General features: G+C 33.8%; 1 protein-coding gene and 1 long non-coding RNA gene across 3 annotated transcripts; both read left to right on the top strand.

The window, feature by feature from the left end:
- The first annotated feature begins 10,307 nt into the window (after window positions 1-10,307).
- On the top strand, window positions 10,308-17,690 carry LOC110025462 (methylthioribose-1-phosphate isomerase). Of its 2 annotated transcripts, none has more exons than XM_020725958.1 (9): window positions 10,308-10,530; window positions 10,620-10,675; window positions 14,576-14,731; window positions 14,801-14,900; window positions 15,498-15,640; window positions 15,747-15,852; window positions 16,532-16,670; window positions 16,820-17,010; window positions 17,357-17,690. In XM_020725958.1, the coding sequence occupies exons 1-9, from the start codon at window positions 10,462-10,464 to the stop codon at window positions 17,435-17,437; spliced, it is 1,041 nt and encodes a 346-aa protein (XP_020581617.1). In that variant the 5' UTR covers window positions 10,308-10,461; the 3' UTR covers window positions 17,438-17,690. The 2 variants fall into 2 exon arrangements, with proteins under 2 accessions (XP_020581617.1, XP_020581616.1); XM_020725957.1 differs by having other exon boundaries at window positions 16,742-17,010; window positions 17,357-17,689.
- A 3,071-nt stretch (window positions 17,691-20,761) lies between these two features.
- LOC110025465 lies at window positions 20,762-21,443 on the top strand. Its single transcript, XR_002294123.1, has 3 exons — window positions 20,762-20,907; window positions 21,021-21,073; window positions 21,172-21,443. It is a non-coding gene; the product is annotated as an uncharacterized LOC110025465 (long non-coding RNA).
- Window positions 21,444-22,027: the final 584 nt, after the last annotated feature.

A 22,027-nucleotide genomic window follows, 5' to 3' on the forward strand; every position in this document is an offset into this window, starting at 1 on the left:
CTCACCCTCAATTCTTGTGTTCATCCTTCGGGATAGATACAGGGTTTGAGGTAAAGCGCTCTTCCATTTAAACTATGAAAATTATGGGGTCAGTTTGACTCCATCTTTTTCAAAACTAAATTTTTTTTAACGTCCTTCCGAAGCGGGCAACGGGATTTCAATTCCGATGACCGACAGCTTCTTACGGACAAACTCCACACCAAAAATAGTGCCGACAACACTAAAACAAGTAATTTTTAGGTGGATCAGAGCCTAATCTTAAAAATTTCTCGAACACATAATCACAGCCTTAATCGAGAGTTTTCTTAAGTAACTTCAATTGCTTAAGATGTAACCAACTATAGGGGCTTACCCTTATAAAAAGTTTAGATCCTAGATTTAATCTAAACCCTACCTAGTATTTATATTTTGATCATAAGCTTTATTGATTTTAAATTGTATACTAATGAAAATATCTAATATTTCATATTTTAAGTAATCAAATCAATCATAAAGTGATATTTCTATCGCTAGCGATAGTACATTACTTTTGATGATGTGTTTGGTTATTTAAATAAGTAAAACATTAAATCGATATGATTCCATAAAGGCACCCTTCCCGATCGAAAAATAAAATCAACATATGATTGTAGGTTACAGGTCTTATGAAGCATAGGATCTAAGCACAAATTGGGTACCCCAACTCTAGTAATGGCTCCTAGGAGCTTGAAAATGGGGCACAAAGAAGTCTGATGCCCCATAGTGGCACCAAGTTGCCTCTCTCAAGCATTTCAAGTCTCTTAAATTGAGCATAAGGAATCTTGGTACCTCACAATGACACCAAGGTGCCTCCCTTTAGAAGTCTACGCCAACTTGAAAAACCATAGTGCCACTCCTTGGGAAACTTGTCTCCTAATCAACATATAATAAAGCAAAATGATGAGAGCCTGACACTACATGAGGAATTCTGACGTTGGACAACCGACATTGGGATTAGAGTGGTTCTTATCTGCATAGCCTTACGATGGATACAAAAGAAAATTCATTAAGGTTTAGAGAGGAACACTTGAAGAGTTTGAAGTTTGAGTCATTGTGTGTGAGTGAAGGAGAGTTTTGAGGATAGATTATGAGGGACTACGTGAGGAATTTTGGGGGACAATTTGTGAGAGTTTTCTCTTGTAGTTTAATCATGTTACTTAATCAATTTAGTGAAGGAGGAAAATTTTGTGTAGCATTTCAAATGGGATTGTTTTAATTTTTTTTTTTTTTAATTTGGAGTTACCATCTTATCTTAATTGTTGTCGTATCATTCTCTTTTCTTTTTTTGGCTTGTCAAAATAATTCAAAGAAGATGAGAGATTGGAAAACAAGAAAATATGATAAAATTTAGAGAAACAAATTTAAAAAAATGTGGAGAACTTTCATAAGTTAAACTTCATGTGATAGTTCAGGTAGATATATATGAAATTAAGATTAGACTAATACATCTTGAAACACATATTCACAAATAAATATCCTACATAAGTAACCCACAATGAGAGAACCAAATTTAATTCTTTATTGTAGGGTCAAGAGGAACTCTCGAAGGAATGTATTCCTTGATTAATATCATCTTGGGGATAACCAATGATACTTTCAATTTTTTAAAATCTTGCTTACATTATTATAATAATTGGTGGATATGAACACCAAAAGGGAATGAGTATTTCGAGTAGGAGCATGCTAATGCATCAAAGCCATACCATGCTATAGGGAAAAAGGCAAATCACTGTATCCACTACGAACAGTGAGCTATTGGCAAATGTAGCCTATAAAATAACTTAATTTTCTTGATTAAGATTGACTCTATGCTTCAAAGCCTATATCAGGCCATGAGGGTAGAGGGTGAATCACCTTATCCTGAACGGGTGGTGGATTATCAATAATTAGAGCCTATGAGATGACATTGATGATGTGTCAAAAAGGATTGAAAGGGCCCAAAAGGGGTATGTTAATAAAAGGAGACAAATCTCTAAGTAAATAGAGGTAGTTGGGTCAGGATTTCATGAATCCATCATCCCAAACTGTAGAGACCCTAAGTCTTCCTGTGTGAAGGTAGTCAACTCAACCTGAGTAGGGATCCCTTGTCAACAATCCATAAATTATGTCAACCAAGGAATCCCGAGAGGATTGGGTCGATTAGCTTCATGATCAAGTAAACTTAGAGTCTTCATAGCTTGGGATGATGGATCTATGGAATCCTGATCCAGCTACCTCTACCTACTTATGGATTTCTCCCCTTTTATTGACATACCCCTTTGGGGCCCTTTCAATCTTTTTTGACACATCAATGATGTCATCTTATAGGCACTGATAGCTGACAAACTAATCCCGACTATCTATATGTAACATTATAATAATAAGCTTAATTATATTTTTCACTTATATTTTCTTACTTTGTAACAATGCCAAAAACTTGATCATGAAGAAAATAAGAATTTAAATTTTTAGTTTATATATATATATATGATATGTAAGTATATGTATCGTTATCAAGTAATATAAGACTTTTTGATTAAGACCTGAATATCAAACCCACAGGAAAAATACACAATATGCACTTTTGAATAACAACTTTCTATTCTAAAAATACTATTACTTAAACTACAAATATTTTTACAGTATTAAAATGTAAATCTTTTTGGTATTTTTGATATTTTGACAGAACAGTAACAATTCAAAAAGATAACTTGAGTTTATGTAAAAGAAAAACACTAAATTTGAAAAATATATTTCTCCTTATCACGAATCAGCAATAAGTATATGAATTATGTTGTGGAAGTATGCAAATTGTGTTGTGTCAAATATGAGCAATTATATTCTTTACCCTGACTAGAGATGCTATAAAAAATATTGGTTAATTTAAAATTTGAATAGTTCTGAAGACTGGCTAGGCAGGGAAGATACCAGCTCTCACTCTAGAGGTCCCTTGATTCCCTCTACATGGGGGCTAACATCTAGTATCGGAACCTAAAATAATAAATCAAGTTGGGGGCTTTAACATGTCACTTTAAAGTCCTCTAACTCCATACCCTTCAATGATTATTTCCCTATTTATTTGCACTAAATTATATGAATTACATTCTAATGCATGCAACCTCATGTGATTCTTTCCAATTGTTGATTGAGACAATACCAGCCCAGTTCTTACATGTTCTCACCACAAATTTTAACATCTGGATAGACCAAATCAAGAAGTAAACAAAGTTCATGGATTTAAATCATCACAACTTATTCCAACCTTAACAATCAATACTCTCCACAACCTCCATCCAAACTTTAATTACTTATCATTTTAAGGAGAAAGATAAAGAAAACTACTCAGAATCCATGGAGAAAACAAAACCACACTTTAATTTAAAAGTAGAAATAATTGTCAAACCAACAATAAGTCTAAATTAAAACCAAAAGTAGTTTAAAATAAAAGATAAAAACTTATCTCAAATCCTCCACCAAAATCTTGAAGTTCTTTTGAATCCCTTCTCTTTTACAACATCTCAACTCTCAAAATAAAACTAAAAACAAAAGGAAAAAGTAAATTTTATGGTGCATGAATCTCTCCACAAGATTCTCCGCGATCTTCTTCTCAGGACTCCAGCACTCTCTCCCTCTTCAAGCACCCTCTCCCTCTTCAAGCACCTACTTTAAATGTAAAAACTCCCTCTTTTATAAATCTCTAAGAGGTGTCTTGATAACTCTTCAAAATGTGTCCAAATTCGATGTATTCTCCAAAGGATGTCTCATTTCACAAGTTTTTTAAGCATATTTTCGTTTCTAGTTGTCATAACCACCCTCTTTAGCTAATAAGTGCATGCCAATAGGTGCCTCAATTCGAGAAAATGAACTAAGCCTTCAAATAATTGCCTTCCACCAACCAAACCCCTGCCACTAGCGCTTAAGCGTGGGGTCTCTAGCGCTTAGGCGCGAACTTCTCTGTTTAACCGGCGCTTAAGCGTCAGATCTGGCACTTAGGCGTCAAAACACTTTAGCACATTTGCTCCATCCTTTTTAACTCCTTTTAGCATTTTTCACCTTTTTACTTGTACCTGAAAGAAAAACACACAAATACCTTCCATTAAAGCGCAATATCTCAAAAAATAGGTATAAAAATGCGTATAAAAACACTATATATTTTAGATGTATCACAAATTACCGCCCATTTGGGATACGTTGATTCACCCTCTACACTCATGGCTTGGTATAGGCTTTGATGCATAAAGTGGATCCTATTCGAGATGATTATGTTATTTTGTAGGTCTCATTTGTTGATAAGCCACTGCTCATTGTGGATATGGTGATTCACTCTCTATCCAATGGCTCAATAGGGCTTTGGTGCATTGGGATGCTCCTACTTGAAACAACTATTCTCTTTTGGTGTACCTATCCACCTGTTATCAAGATAATGTAAGTAAGATTTTTTAATAAATCAAGAGTAATCTTAGATATCTCTCAAGATGTAATTAACCAAGGAATACTTTCCTTTTGGAGTTCCTCTTAACCCAAGAATAAAGGATAAAATTGGTTATCTAGTTTTGTGTTACTTATATAGGATATTTTTTATGGATATGTGTTTCAAGATGTCTTGATCTGATCTCAATTTCAAACATACAATCTTGTCCTATCACACAAAGTTTATTTTACATAAGCTCTCCATCTTATTTTCAAAATTTGTTTATCTAAATATTATCATATTTTCTCACTTTCAAATCCCTCCTCTTCTTCAAATTGTTTTGACCATCCGAGAAAAAGTGTCATGTTGAAAAGAGAATGATACAATGATAATTAAGACATCTAGTGATTCTAAATTAAAAAGAACCAAAAAAAATTTGTGACTTCGCTGAGGAGAGAGTCGCTTTCCATTTGTTAAGGAGGTTTGCTTACACTACTATGACATGGTTTACATCGTTGTGTCACTATTAGATCCTTTTGAACCATTTGGTTTCAATTCCAGTGTTAGTTGTTATGGTTAGCACCTTGAAACTATTTCATCCTTTGTTTATATACCCTCAACACTTTAGTTGTTGCATTATCATATGCATTCATGCTATTCCATAGTTTTGATTAGTTTATAACATTTCTTGAATTTTGGTTGTAGTCTCTTTAATTGAAAGACCTGGTGAATCAATGATTGATTACAATTGAATCATAAAGGGAGAACACTAGTTATTTCTCACCTAGCATTTTCCATGCAAAGTAATAAACCATTACTTTTGGTTCTTTTAAGTACCCTGTTACGATTACCTTGAGTAATACCACACCCACAAAGGCATTAACCATGTACCATCCTTTGAAGAAGAGGAGTCATGCACGTAGAACTACTTCTTCTACTATAGAGGCACGTATCAGTATTACTTCTTCTGCAAAGAAGAGGCCAATACCATTTGGCAATGCGTTGCAGCATCCTTCTGTCTTTTTAAGACTGTATGGTGGTCCTTCAGTAAATTTCAAGAATCTCTGATCCTATGGTAGGTGTGCCACCTTGTTGTTATAAAGGTATCATAGCTGCTTTTATGGTATCACTTGTTGACCCATCTTCTTTTATTTTTGAGCCTCTTTGAGGCTTCCCCTACATCTAAACTGAGAAAAGAGTCTGGAGAACTAGGAATAGGTTATTACAATCTCAATAGCAGGACTCACAACAGGTCTCTTTGCATGTATCTGCTTCAGCTTTGGCCCACGAGGAAGTTCAAATCCTGTTGGCTGAGAATTCATTTTATGTCTTATCTAGCTACGTGGACTATGTCCTAGCTAGGATTGCTAGAAGCTCATTTCATCATCCTCGAGATGTAGGGTATTTCAGCCTATGGTCCATATTGATGATACTACCATGGATCTTCTATCAAAGAAGATCGCATGAGCTATCTCTTCTATGAAGGCAAGGGTCCCATTACTGAAAGAAAATTTCTTTATCAAATTTCTTAGACTTCTAAGAGCGCAATGTAGAATTTTTTATATTTCCCTTAGGGTCTCCATAGCAGAAGACCAAGATATACTCATTGGTCTGCTACGTGACCAAAATGTTTATCGTTTGTAGTACAAAACTATAGAACCCACTAAGGTATCACCTGGGACCCTTGGTGTAGTATCTGAAGTTGTTGTACCAGGCCCTCTTCCAGATACTATTGTAGTGGCTCCGCTCGCACCAAATGTAACTTTTAATTAAAAGAATAAAAAAAATAGTTGTTATTTTTATTCTTATTTGAGAAAAAATAAATTTGTTATATCTTATGTTGATCAAGGGAGACCTAGAGGAAATCTCTGACTGTACTTACCTTACTCATTCAAAAATAAGTACGTGTGAAAAAAATTATCGCTTTGTTTTGACAAAGAGGTAATGATTAAGGAAAATTTCTGCCACTATACCTCTTGATGTTCTAGTTCTAACTCTTGTTAAGGAGGTCGTAGATTTTGACCTAAAGGGAGTGATTCCTTCAGTGGATCTCATTTTAAATCCCCCCAGAGGAAATCCTGATGTAGAGTCTGTGATGTGTCATAAAGATGGTTTATATTGGAAACTTTTTGATGTTCCCAAAGAATTCATCGATGAGGATGACATTCTTGGTGAAGAGTAGCACGATGACAAGATGTCCACTCATCACATCATGATAGTGACTGTTCGAGCACAACAAAGGACTATTGCTGATAACCCTATCATAGATATCGATGAGGCAGAACACTTAGAGTCTATTGGGACTAAAATTATCATCCTAATTTATCAAGGGGATAACAATAAAGATGAGATGATTGCTCTTTTATAGAGACAAATCACTCTTTTAACTACTCAGTTTATAGCCTTACTAGGAGATAGGGTAGAGTCAGATGTAGTCTCGCCCCCTACATAGGTTAAGACACATCCAACTGTGTCCATCGTACTTCTTGTACCTAAGAGGTGCACAAATTTACGTTTTGTATTCCAATTTTCCTTCTCCCAAACATGTTACCTCTGACCTCCATTTGCAGTCCTTAGTGGACACTGAGGTCAAAGCTGCTTTTGCAGCATAACAGGGAGAGACCATCATAAGAAGGGTAAATCTTATCCAAAGGATTACAAGTATATTTATTATCCAAAAGAATTCATCCCCCTATGAGTTAAATAATTTAATGGAGTTGGAAATCCTTGACAACATATTGATTAATTTCGAGCACTTTGTTGCAACATTGGCAACAACGAAACATTGCTTCTTTGTTATTTGTCATTAGTTTGTTATGATTTGCATTTGAATGGTATGTTAATTTGAAGAATGACAACTTCAAAACATTTGTCAAACCAGTAGACATGTTCGTGAAGTGTTTCGTTGGTGCAGGACACAAGATCACTATGAGTAATCTAATGTTAGCACAACAAAAGCCCAATAAATTTTTATTAGACTTTGTTATTCGTTGTCGTAATTTGAGTATACAATATGAACCTTAACTACAGAAACAACATGTTGTTTCTTTCCTCATAGCAAGATAAAAAGCCTCATTTCCATTTTATTAAAATAGAATTAGGATTAGAAATGTATATGTGCAGCCTGATTGCCCTTTTTGCTTTCCGAGATATGTTGCCGACAAAGTAGAACCTGACCTATTCATTTATCTATTCATGTGGCTTTATTTATTTCATGTTGAGTGTTGCTAATGTTTTCTTTCTTGCCTTCTAGTTATTTGGGATGTTCTACAAAAATATAACTTAGGCTCTTTAAGGACCCTAAAATATATATATTTTTTTAAAAACCTATTAATAAAAATTGTGATAAATTCAAACTTAGGATTAAAATATCTCAACTTTTCAAAATATGCATTTACTTGTTTGCATGGCCTTCGAGGTGGTTTAAAATGACATGCATAACATAAATATCTCTCAAGTCATATTAATAGGGCCTCTAGATTGGGAATTGATTAGCTAACCGCATCATATTTGTATATCTTGAGGAGATGCCCTCGTGCTTCTTCAGCCCGACTAGCCAAAGCATACTTATTTTTATTTAGGTCGTTGTCTAAGCTCCTCGACCTAGATGAGGAGTAAGTCCTTTGTGGGCGTGTTTTCAGCTTTACAGTTAGATCTCTCTTTTCCCTTCTTTCCATAGGCTATTCTAGTCACTTTATCAACGGGTCTAAATCCAACTTCTATCAATTTTACCTATAAAGGGCCATAGATGTTATAAATTTCTTTCTTATGAACTTAGGGCTACCAAGGTCTTCTTGAACGATGCAACACATGGGTTGCTGACAAGAGGTCTCTGATCGGGTTGGGCCGCTACCTTCACAACCAGGTAGACTTAAAATCATAATAGCTTGAAATGATGGATCCAAGAATCATATCCCGTTGATCTCTATCTGATTAGGACTCCCTTTCTTTACATTTTTGTTTACCCCCTTTAAGCACATTCTTTTCATTTGGTACCTCGTTGATGTTGTTTCATAGATCTTCATTGCGAATAGTCGCTGCTCATTTGGGATACAATGATTCACCCTCTATCCTAATGGCCCAGTTATGCCTTGAAGCATAGTGTGGTCTCTAACGATACAACCTAATTATGTTCATATGCCTCTTTTTTTATGAGTCGTCACTTATGTTGGATGTGAGACACTTACTCTCCACTCCTATGATTTGGCATGAACTTTGATAGCATCGAGATGTTCCGATGAAATAACTGTTTTTTTTGTGACGCCCATTTTTATTAGTCATCACTTGAATGTAAGTAAGACCCCTATTGTCAAGAGTATTGTTTGTATTCCCCTAGATTTAATTAACCAAAGGGATACGTCTGTTTGGGAGTTACTCTTGAACCCGAAGCAAAAATGTTCTTTTTGGTTCTCTGGTTATGGGTTGCTTATATAGGGATTCTCTTCGTGGATATTGTATCTAAAAAAAACTTTGATCTGATTCTATTTTGGACATATACTATGAACTTATACACGAGGATTACCTTATATAAGCTCTTCAAGTTTCTTTTTAATTTGTTTGTCTATTTTTGTCGTGTATTCTCATTATTCAGATTTCTTTCTTCTCCGGATCATCTTTGATAATTCTAGAGATTTAGTTGGAAAGGTAAAATCATATGATATATATATACACATATAGACAAGCCACAGACTTCGAATAAAAAAAGAACCAAAAACATGCACTTCATATTACTGCTATCTCTGTTTCGGGTTTCTTCTTCGTGGGTTGCTCCTCTTCTTGTCTGTGGCATGATCCACACTCCCTGCACATTTCAGGGTGTTGGATCTCTAATTTTGTTTGTGAATGACACCCCATGGAGTTGAGTGTAGGTTAGGATGAAGAGAGAGTGTGTGAGAGAAAGAGGAGTGAACAATAATGAATAGTATAATGTCATATCAATCTTGTTGATCTCCCTTTATTTATAAAATGATCTCCCTATTTATAAATGAGAGAGTACAATATGATGAAATTACATTTTTGCCCCTGCTTTAATAAGAGATGTATATGATATTCTAGGTATTTTACAGGTATGAACCTATCACTCGTTTGCTCTATGGTTCGGTTTGCTGAGCTTAATTAGTTTCAAGTTTGTAGGACCAATTTGATTGCTATGCTTGATCAGTGTGTTTGGTTGGCCAAACTTGATTGGCTTCAGGTCAGCAAAACTTGCTCTGTTGGATGATATAGTCGGGCTGCCAAGCTTTGATAATGGATGGGGATACTTCTGAAAATGACCAATATGATTGGAGGTGATGAGGGATTAAGTCTTTCATCTGGTCGGCTTCTTCGAGGTGTTTGACACTAATGCCTCTTTGTCTCATCCATAACCGAACAATTCAAACTCAGATCATTCGATCATCTTTCATTGCTCAACCGGCTTTGGCCTTGTTGGCTTTGGCTTGGGTGGCCGCACTCAATCGAATATGTGAGTAGTCTCACCGTCTTCTGTCGGTGGGTCTTCCTTCATCATATTCTTCTCTTATGAATCAGCACTGCCACTTTTTTTATGTACGATTATAAATTTTAAATAAATGATATTCAATAAAAAAATAAATATCTTGATTCTAAATAATTTTTTTTCTTAAAAATTTAAATTAAAGAAATTGATTATGCCTCAAGTAAAGTCAATTGTGTCATTAATAAATGAAAAATTTTATGCATATCAATTAATTACTATATATGCATGCATACCACAATTTTTTTTTGAAGTCGAGCCACATTAAAAACTAAGTTAGAAATTAAAATTAGTGGTATTAGATTTGGGTTTTGTATTTAATCTCCTACTTAAAAAATAATTTAAAAAAATAAAAAGAAAAAACAAAAACTCTAACAACTACTGCAGTACTGCGCAAGCCTTCATAACACATTCCTTCCTCAACATATTCACATTCCGCGTACCGATTCCCTGCTCGCCTTTCCTCAGTCGACCCCAGCTTTTAAGCTGTCTCTGCATCCAACACTTTCCCGACCAAAAACTGTTCTGAACTTGGGCGAGGCTTTTAAACTTTAAAATAATGGCGGATCAGTTCAGCCCGCTGCAGTCCATCTGCTACGAACGCGGTTTACTTCGCCTTCTCGATCAGGTATTCTTGGTTTACCTTTCTACTCCTTTCAAGTCTCTGTGCCTAGCTTTTTTTTTATTACTTCTCTGATTTGGTTCGGCTCCGCGCAGAGAAAACTTCCTCTGGAAACGGTTTATTTGGACATCCTGAATGCCGCTGATGGATGGTGAGTTGAGCAGAATTTGTCATTTTTTATAATATCTGATTCGATTATGTAATTGCGCTTAGCAGTACGTCCTGGTTTGATAAAACTCCTCGTCGTCTGAAACAATTTTTTTGCTTGTAGATTGCTGTTAGCCAATATAGGTTGTTTTATAGGATAATTTGATGTGGTCAAACTTAGGGCATGTTTGGTTGAATGTAGGATTTAGTACATATGGATTTGATAAATCCTATTAAAGTTTGATTTTATGGGGTTTAGGAAATTCATTAAGAAAATGATAAGAAGATTGATAACTTAGGTTTTAAACTTTAGTATTCAGGTAAGAGTCACTCTAGAAATGGGATAGTTGTAATTATAAATAAGAGTTTGAAAGATAATATTATAAAAATTAATAGGGTTGGAGATAGAATTATAGCCCTTAAGATTATTGTTGATATTGAGATTTTTAATATTATAAGTGTTTATGCTCATCAAGTGGGTTTAGATATAGGTTGTAAAGATAAATTCTGGAATGACTTAGAAGACTTAATACAAATGATATCTCTTGAAGAAAGAATTTTTATTGGAGGAGTTTTAAATGAACATTTTGGTAGAGAGGTAGAGTGGTAGAAGATTTTAGAAATATTAATGGTGGCTCAATTTTGGAGTGATTAATGAAGAAGGTAGAGTTATATTGGATTTTAATTTAGCGTATAATTTTGTTATTGCAAATATTTTATTCAAGAAAAGAAATGATCATATTATTATTTATAAGAATGGAGCTAATAAAACACAAATTGATTATTTTTTTATGATAAGAAGAGATTGTCGAGAATGTAAAGATTGTAAAGTCATTCCAAGTAAATATTTAAGTACTTCACATTGATTTTTAGTTCTAGATTTTAAGATAAGAGTTGTAAAATAAAAAATACTAGGAATCATTGTCATAGAATTAGATGGAGATACCTAAAAGAGACAAATAAAATTATTTTTATGAATAAAATTTAATTTTTCAAAATTCGAGATGTTTATGAAGAACAAATTCTATGAGAGATAAAGTAACAAGAACTATTAAACATGTGACAAAGTTGTATTTGGAAAATCAAAAGAAAAAGTTTCTATAAATAAAAATAATTTGTGGTGAAATAATAATGTGCAAGAAAGATAAAATAGAAAAAATGTTTGTTATAACAACTGGTTTAAATGCAAAAGCTTAGAGAATTGGGAAAATATCAAAAGACCCATAGGAATTCTAAGAGAATAATTTGTGATACTTTTAGTGATTTTTATAATAGATTATATACTAAGGAGGATGACAAGTATATGTATAAATTAGTCAAACAAAGAAAAAAGAAAAGTAAAGATTTAACTCAAGTAAAGTGTATTAAAGATGATAGTAAAAAAAATATTTTTCTGAGAAAAAAGATATTCAAAATAGGTGGGTGAGTTATTTTGATAAGCTTTTTAATGAAGTTTAGAAAAATACGATCGACCTTAGTGATCTTAATATCGTTAATAATAATAAAATGTTTCATTTTTACCATCGTATTAGTAAAAAAGAAGTTGAGGCTGCTTTAAAGAAAACCAAGAGTGGAAAGTCTGTAGGGCCTGATGATATCCCAATTGAAGTGTGAAAATATTTAGGAGATTTGGGAGTTTCTTGGCTTACTAAACTCTTTAATATTATTTTAAAAACTAAAAGATACCTGAGTGAAAGAAGAGTATTTTGGTCCCCATTTTTAAGAATAAAGGGGATGCACAAGAGTGTGCCAATTATAAAGGAATTAAGTTGATGTGTCGTTCTTTAAAATTATGAGAGAGGTTGAACATAGGTTAAGATGTATTACAAATATTTCTCATAATCAATTTGGATTTATGGCGGGCAGGTCTGCTATAGAAGCTATACATTTATTGAGAGGTTTGATGGAGAACTGCAGAGATAATAAGGAGGATTTGCATATGATTTTTATTGATTTAGAAAAAGCTTATGATAAGGTTCCAAGAGATATTGTTTATAGAGTTCTTGAGAAGAAATGTGTTGATATGACTTATATACAATGACTTATATATGTTGATATGACTTATATACAAGTCATTAAAGATATGTATACAAGAACTGTTACTTGGGTTCGAACAGAAGGAGGATTGACCAAATATTTTCCTATATATGTTGGTTTACATCAAGGATCGACTTTAAGCCCATATCTTTTTGCTTTAGTTATGGATGGTTTTATTGGACACTTGCATGAGGATGTACCTTGGTGTATGCTTTTTAGTGATGATAGCCTTCTCGTGGATAAGACGAGAGAAAAAATCTCAGGATAAACTTGAATTATGGAGGTTTAACTTGGAGTCTAAAGGCCTTCATTTGAGTAGAACTAAAACCGAGTACATGGAATTTAATTTTAGTAGTGGTAGCTCTAGTGACAGATATGTAACTATGGGTGATCAAATTATTAAAATATGTGAACGCTTTAGATATCTCGGGTCTATTGTTCAATGATATTGATGGGGTTGTTATTAGTAGAATTCAAGTTGGTTGGTTGAAGTGGAGGAATGCTTCGAGCCTATTGTGTGATAGAAAAGTATCGCTTAAACTGAAAGAAAAATTTTATAAGATGGTGGTGAGACCAGCAATGCTTAATGGCGCTGAATGTTGACCTTTAAAAGAGAAGCATAAAGCTAAGTTAAGTGTTGCCAAGATGAGAATGATTAGGTGGATGAGTGGCTTTACACTTAAGAGACATAATGCGAAATGAATATATCCGTGATAGGGTTGGTGTAGCTTCATGAGAGAGAGTCGTCTTAGATGGTCTGGTCACATTATCACATTAAACACATTAAATGTCGACCATCTGATAATCCGATTAGAAGAGTAGATGTTTTAGATTCGACTTATGTTAAGAAAGGCAGAGATAGATGCAGGATGACATGGGCATATTGTATATAAAAAGATTTGAATTTATTGGGATTAAATGAAAATATGAAACTATATAGGACGCAATGGAGAAAAAAGAATCATGTAGCCATCCCCACTTAGTGTGATAAAGGTTTTGTTGTTTTTGTTGTTGTTGTAGGAAATTCATATAATTTTTTGTTTGACCTATTCTTAGATCCAACAAAATTTTTGGACTATTTAATGCACATTGGAAATTTTGGGTGATTTAAAAAGATTTAGTAATTCCAACAAAGTAACTTTTTTAAGAGTTTGTTTGGTTTGTTGATGAAAGAATGCAAAGTAAAAGGAATATAGGATTTTTCAAAATTTAATTGTTCAGTAGAAGGAAAACGGAATGTAAACTTACTTGTTGATATATTTGAAAATTTCCAGTTAATTTATTTTCAATGTATTTGGACTTCATTAAATTTTGCAGAATTTGAAATGCATTGTGCACATGCAGCTTAGCCTATCATATGCTACTGCGACCATCGGCGACACATTATTGGTTGTAGCCTCTCTCTTCCCTATGCTAGCCACTACCAGCCGACATTAGTTGCTACCCACTGCTATCATTTGGCTTTACACTAAATTTATTTTACTTAAAATTAAACATAAAAGTTTATCTCATGCATTTGTTTTACACTGAGCCAAAGAACTCCAAATCATTTCAAATACTGCCTTTATTTTACACTATCTAAAATAATCAAAAATTTTAATTTCTTACAACCATATTCCCCCTAAATCGCAGCGGCTGTTTTGTTATATGTAGGATAGAACTAAGTAGGACTTAGTGATTCTAATGTTATTTGGTTGCAGTTGCCCTTATTTTGGGATTTTTCTCACAGAATGACTATTTTCTTGGATCAATACTGTCTATTATTACATTTATTCATTGCTTTAAACATTTTTCTCATTTTAATGTTTATTATCCTGGGACATATCTTCTGTCCAGTTTAATAGAATGATTATGTAAATCTCGTTAGGAATGCGATCAGAGACATGGTAGTTCGTGGTGCTCCTGCAATTGCAATATCAGCAGCTTTATCTCTAGCTGTTGAAATTTTTAATCTTGACTTCAGTGGGACTTCGTTGGAAGCGGCATCTTTCCTTGTCAAGAAATTAGATTACCTTGTTTCCAGGTAGAATCAGGCTGTAACTTTAATTAGAACTTTATGTTTCTAAGAACTTAGTTTTTCCATTATTTGCAGCCGGCCGACTGCTGTAAATCTCTCTGATGCAGCTACAAAACTTCAAAATCTTGTGTTAAAAACTGTTGAGACTACTGATGAGGCTAAATTAGTTTTTCAGGTATGTAATACAGCTACTGTCCCTTAAAAGATAAAAGGGGTATTTTACATGCACATCACATAATTCTTATATATTTACATATCTCACACCTAAACTTTCATTTTTACATGCATAACACTCAAATCCTTAATATCACATAAAAAATAACACTATTACCACTTTTTCAAAGTGAAGTACACCTTTTCATGCATATGTTTAAAACACTAAAGTGTTATGTATGTAAATATGAAAGTTTATATTAATGCATATGAATCATGTGCTGCTTATGTAAATTTATCAAAAGAAAATGTTTCTTGTGATTTTTTGTTATGTCACAGATGATCAAATACTTTCCTTGTTTTATCTGAGAAATAAGATGGCAATACTATGTTCTTTGCAGCATTTTCTAGTTAGTATTTTTAATCAGCATCTCGGGCTTTTCTCATCATATTTCATTTGTATTGGATCTTTGTTGTTGTTTTAGAAATGGCTTAAAGACTATATATCATCCATGTTATTTATTTATTTATTTTTTCACTCTTAATTGGTTGCAGAAGCAAACTTCTTTATGTTCACCGTTCACTAACCTTTTATCTCCTTTTTCTCTTGTATTATCAGACATATATTACGGCCGCAGAACGTATGCTCATTGATGATGTCAATACTAACAAAGCCATCGGTTTTCATGGAGCGAATGATATACAATCAAATCTGAAAGGTTCCAAAACAGTATCTATTTTAACACATTGCAACACGGGCAGGTTCTCTTTCTAAATTTTCAATTATTCTTCTATTTGGTGGAAAAAAAATCATTATCTCATTTGGCAGGAAGGCCCTATTATTCCTTTTATCTGTTTACTTGTACAGCCTCGCCACTGCCGGGTATGGAACAGCACTTGGGGTAATCCGCGCTCTTCATGCTAATGGATTTTTAGAGACTGCATTCTGCACTGAGACACGTCCTTTTAACCAGGTAAACATAACACCTCAACACTTCATTTTGTCTTTTCTGGTTTTTGAATTGTATTTAGAAGATTTACATACATGCCACTTAATTTCTTTGTATTCACATATCTAACACCTAAACTATGCTACCTTACCTATGGATGAAAAGGTGTATTTCACTTTTTAAAAGTTTAACACTTTTTAAAAGTTAAAATAGTGATATTTTTTATTTGATATGAAAGATTTGGGTGGTATGAATGTAAGAAGTAGAGTTTATGTCTTAGATATGTAAATGCGTAGGAATTGGATGGTATGTGTGTAAATGCCCCTTATATTTTCTCAATGGGTTTACTTTACATGTTAGCCACCACCTCATAATATACCTGGATCTTTCTGGGCTCCCTTAATGTTTTCCATAATGATGCCCATCAAAACAAGATTGTCTTACTATTGGAAGATTTACATACATACTACACAATTCCATGTATTTATTTATCTAACACCTAAACTTCAATGTTTGCATTCATGCCACCTTATCTATGCATGAAATGATGTATTTAACTTTTTAAAAGTTAAAATGATGGTATTTTTTATGTGATATGAAAGAATTGGTGGTATGAATGCAAAACTTAAAGTTTAGGTGTTAGGTATATAAATATATAGGAATTGGGGGGTATGTATGTCCATCCTCCTTTACTATTTTGTAGGGATCTAGGCTAACAGCATTTGAACTAGTTCATGATAAGATCCACGCAACATTGATAGCAGATTCTGCGGCTGCTTCATTGATGAAAGTAAGGACAATCGGCGCTGTCGTAGTTGGGGCTGATCGCATTGCTGCAAACGGTAATCTCATGAAACCCAAAACAAAATAAAATTCAGAATTGTCAGATTTGTTAATGTTTGATATGTTGTAGGTGATACTGCAAACAAGATTGGAACGTACAATTTGGCTATTTGCGCATTACACCATGCGGTTCCTTTTTATGTTGCAGCTCCAGTAACTTCCATAGATCTCTCGCTTCGATCTGGAGACCAAATTGTTATAGAGGAGAGATCGCCGAAGGAGTTGCTGTGTTCCGATGGAGGACTTGGGAAGCAAGTGGCGGCCTCAGGGATCGGTGTTTGGAATCCTGCATTCGATGTTACCCCGGCTTACTTGATTACTGCTATAATAACTGAAAAGGTCTCTTATTCTTCTTGCTCGCTAATTAAACACTCCTCTAATCTTATGCGAGTTCATTCTATTTTATTTATTTTAGGAAGATTTACATACATACCCACTGAATTCTTATGTATTTTGATATCTAATACCTAAATATTAATTTCTTACATGTCACCTTATAGATGCCTGAAAAGGTGTATTTTACTTTTTAATAGTTAATGTAGTAGTAGTTTTTATGTAATATGAAAGATTTTGGGTGATTAAAATGTAAAAAGGCAAAGTTTAGGTTTTAGATATCATTAAGAATTGGGTGGTATGCATGTGCCTCTTCATTTTATTTTATTTTTTTCCTCTCTTTGTTGAGCAGGGCGTTATCAGAAAGGCTTTGGCTGATGATTTTGATATCAAAGGTTTTTTGCAAAACGCAGCAAGTGGGAATGAAGGGTAGAGCTCCACTATTATGTAGCTTTTTATTGTGTCTGCTTCTTAGGTTTTGTGCAACTCTCAGCATAAATGAAGTTAAGTATGATGATATTATGGCTTGCATGATGTTTTCCATATTTATGCTGTAATGCTTTACCAGGTGTCTCCTTGTGAAGTTTGTATTGTAAACCAATTTTATTGCAGTAAAATTCAAATATTTAGTACAAAGTGCTTATTGAAGTAATGAACAAATAAGACCCTGCAAAAGTTAATTGATATAGCTTCTTACAGTTTCCACCTTTACATATAAATGGTGAAAAATATTCAGTACACCAAGCATTTGTTCTATCCTACATTTCTACTCATGTTGTTTGTAAGAGTAAATATCATATTTCACTTTATATTGGAAAATCTTTAGTGTTATAAAGAAGCTAAGGCATATTTTATCTTGCTAAACGTAGGTTCTTAAGGATAGTGATTGCAATCATTAAAAATATGAAAAATCAACATTTTCTTAAGAAAATGCTTGGTATAATGTTCTGTGTTATTAAATTTCAATTCATATTAGTGATTGAGATGACTTCGACCAATGATACGTTATCCATCATTTCAATTCATTGCTTTTTTTCTCGAGAAATACCCACAATTCGGACAAATTCTTGTGTAATCAAATTATCTATTATAAGTACTGTCATTTTTCTTTTTTTATTCGTTAATCTTCACTACAACTTGCCAAAACAAAATTCCATTTGTATTTTTTTTGCATTTATCAATTTCTCAACAGTTTAATTGAGGCCACAGTTAAACTATCATTTGGATGACAAGTTCGGCTTCATTCAGCAAATATACAAGGACAAGCTAAATTTATCATCATTTTTATTTTTTTCTTTTGGAGAATCACGAGTATGCCGCTTAAATCGTTTGTGTTTACAAATATATCAAAAATAATTATTAAAATAAAAATAAAAAAGAATGCGCTCAGGCTTTATAGATGTATGCCGTAGAAAGGCTTTTTTTAATGGTGGGAACATACTCAATAAGTGCAATTTGGGAATTTTTGTTTGAGAAGGCATTTTGAGAGAGAGAGAGATTAATACAACTAGGTGCACTATGGGAATACGTATATAATGCCTAGAAGGGCTACATATTTATTCCATTGATTTTTGTGTAGTTACATATATGTCTATATAAAGGCAAGAAAAAATAGGAAAAAATTTACTATGAAGAAAAATATTTTTAATAATAAAGATGTGTTGCATAATAATAAATACTACAAATTCTTAAAAAATATTGAACATATATTGTTATATTCATCTACTAATATGACAATTTTGAGAAGTCTAATATCCACGGAGGAACTTTTTACATGATAATAAATACTATATATTCTTATTAAATATTAAAAATATATGGTTTATTGATATACTAATAAAATAATTAAGATAACTCCAATATCTCTGTAGAAACTTATGATTAGGAGCGTAACCAAAATTATTTTTTAGGGTGGGTGGGTGGGGGGGGTCAATTTTTTGTACATAACCTAGTTTTGCCCCCTATTTACGATGCGGCTAAAATAAGCATCGAGAGTTGGTCTATTAAATAAATAAAAAGAAACAGTGGTGATCGGGAGAGATGGTGTTGCTTGCAGTTGTTGGCCGAATGGTGGAGAAGTGAGATGGATAGATGAGTTTCTTATTACTTAGGCTTCGTTTGAGAGTAAGCCTAACCTCCATTCCGTTGCAGAGAACGGTGACAAAATCATTCACGTGTTTGGTATTTCCCAATTTAACCAAGATGCGTCAACCGCATAGGTGTTTCATCACTATTTCAGAACACCAGATCTCTACGGCTTCGGTTCTGTCGCCCCCAACGTTTTGCTATTTGGAAAATGAAAATGTCCAAAATAGCCTCACACAAACTGATTCCTTAGAAACCTCTTCTGCTACATGTCTTCTTGGCGGCGGGGCAACAGCACCGAAGATCATCTCTTGCTTCCATTGTGTTTCCATTGCTTCCATTACATAACCTAGTTTTGCGCCTGCTTACGATTCGGCTAAAAGAAGTATCAAGTGTTGGTTTATTAAAAAAAAGTAGGTGTGACCGGGAGAGATCGAGCTGCTAGCAGGTTTTTGGCTGAATGATGTAGAAGTGAGATGGATAGATGAGTTTCTTATTACTTAGGCTTTGTTTGAGAATAAGTCAGACCTCCGTTTCATTGCAGACAATGATGACAAAATCATTCCCGTATGTTTGCTATTTCCCAATCTCCCCAAGATGCGTCAACCACATAGGTGTTGCTTCACCATTTCAGAACGCCGTATCTCCACGGCTTCGGTTCTGTCCCCCTAGTGTTTCGCTGTTTGGAAAATGAAAATGTCCAAAATAACCTCACACAAACCGATTCCTTAGAAAGCACTTCTGCTACAGGTCTTCTTGATGCTGGGCCAACATCGCCGAAGACCATCTCTTGTTTCCATTGCTTCCATTGCTTATGTTCTTTCAAGTACGTCTTCACCTCTCCTCCAATGACATTCCTTTCCCCACCTGAAATCAGCCAATCATCAGCTTTCTCCATTCCTAAAGTCAGAGAAAAACATGATATGAAGGGAGGGAAGGGAGGGAGCATGGTTTGGTGGGAATCTGAGTGCTCTACTTGCTTTAAGAAGCATGGCTTCAGTTTCCTCAAGAGAGAGTCCACCTACACACTGAGGAAGGAAGCCTAATCCTATTCCTTCGCTTGCCTCGTGAGGAGAATTTTTTCTTAAATTAATAGTGTTGATAACAATAGATTGGGTTGTTTTAGTCTTTTTTTTTTAATGCTTTAATTATTAGTGTTAAAAAGCACAAAAAGAATTTTATATTCAAGCATTATTTATTTTTTACCAGCTATAACTTTATAAGAACAGTTTTTCGGATGTTGTTTTTAACGACTTTTGTTGAAAGGCAAAGCGCACTCAAACGAAGCCTTAATGAGGCTTAGAGTTTGATGATGCGAGTGTGCTTAGAAGGGAAGGTTGGAGTTGTAATCATTGGCTGTGAAATATGCAAAGTGGCTTGGTGGTCAATAATACAATCATAAGAGTTTTGAGGCGTAGAGATTTAACATTAGAGTGAATGATAGAATGTAAGTTTCTTAATCAAGCTTTATTATGATCATAAACAAATGAAGTAACAAACTATTCATGTTTTTTTATTTAACTATTGAGTATTTCAATCAAATAATCATAAAGGAATTTTAATTGAGCTTCATATAACTTGTCTAGTACATTTTAATTTTGATTGTTAGGGGAATTTATAATTATGTTCTCTCAAAATTCTATATTAAAAAAAAAACCAATCCTTCCAAGAAGGAAGCTGACATATTGGTTGATGGCATAAGTAGTTGTGAGAAAAACATGCAGCACTCTGACCATCAATTCTTTTCAAGCGAAGGAAAAAAACTATGGGCTTCAGAGACGAGCAAGCCGTTGTGCCTTCTTCTTGGGTTTTGCTAGGGTTTTGCATGCCTTCCTCTTCTTTTTCTCTTCTTGAGGAAAATTCTTGGCTCTTCTTATTTTATCTCTTAATCTGGTGTTCTCTTTGTTTTTGGGGTTTTTGCCCCTTCACAGATATGGATACTTCCTTTTTTTCCACTCTTCTCGCGCTTCTCTTCTTCTAATCGGTCTCTTCATGGATCTTCTCCTTCTATTAACTGGAAAGGTTTGATATCATCTCACTTTTCAAGTTCTCCTTTTAATCTTTGTTATTTTCTTAGTGCAGATGATAAAATTTTATTTTCTGAGGAAAAAATTGATAGGGCTCGAAGCAATGGAATATGTCTTTTGTTTTACGGTAACCTTTTGCAAACCATTGATAAGATCTGGAAATTAAATGGCTTTCTAGAACTCTCTCATAGAATATTTTTTTCTCTTTAAATTTAGTTGCATTGAAGACATGGATATAGTTTCATCTGGTGCTCCATGGTTTATTTTTGACAAACCTTGTATATTTAAATGTCGGACACATGATTTTACTCCAGTTAAAGAGGATTTTAAGGCTTTGCCCATATGGGTTAAACTTCATAATCATCCATCATGTTGTTGGTTAGAGAAAGATATTTCCAAGATTGTGAGAAACCTGGTCCTCTTGTTGAGGATCTGTTAACTGCGAAAGGTTAGTATTCTTATTGGTATTTCTCCTCTTTCTGATGGTATTACTCCTAACGTGAAAGGAAAATTTATTGTTCAACAACTTTTTATGAGTGGAAACTTGACTCTTGTAAAGTATGTTCTTCTTTTGCCCATGGTTCTCAAAATTTTTCTAAATTGTCTTCTTATAAGTATATGCCTATCATTCCTTCTTATTGGGCATGAAGCTGAAACAGAAATCCTTAATAAGAGCTCCTAGAAGTGCTAGTAATTTTGTTATCCCTGTTTCACATGATTTACATGTTAGGCCCCTTCGGGGTATTATTTCTAACGGTGTTAATAATATTTCTATTATTATTCTGATAATATTAGCCTTTTAATAGTGTTTTTCTTGTTTCTGGTGATGTTTCTTTATTATCTACGACTGATCTTAATATATTTGCTGATTCTTTTAGTGATAATGACTCTGGAAATGTTTTTAATTCTAT

Source organism: Phalaenopsis equestris, unplaced genomic scaffold, assembly GCF_001263595.1.
Source record: "Phalaenopsis equestris unplaced genomic scaffold, ASM126359v1 Scaffold000300, whole genome shotgun sequence".
Lineage (NCBI taxonomy): Eukaryota > Viridiplantae > Streptophyta > Magnoliopsida > Asparagales > Orchidaceae > Phalaenopsis > Phalaenopsis equestris.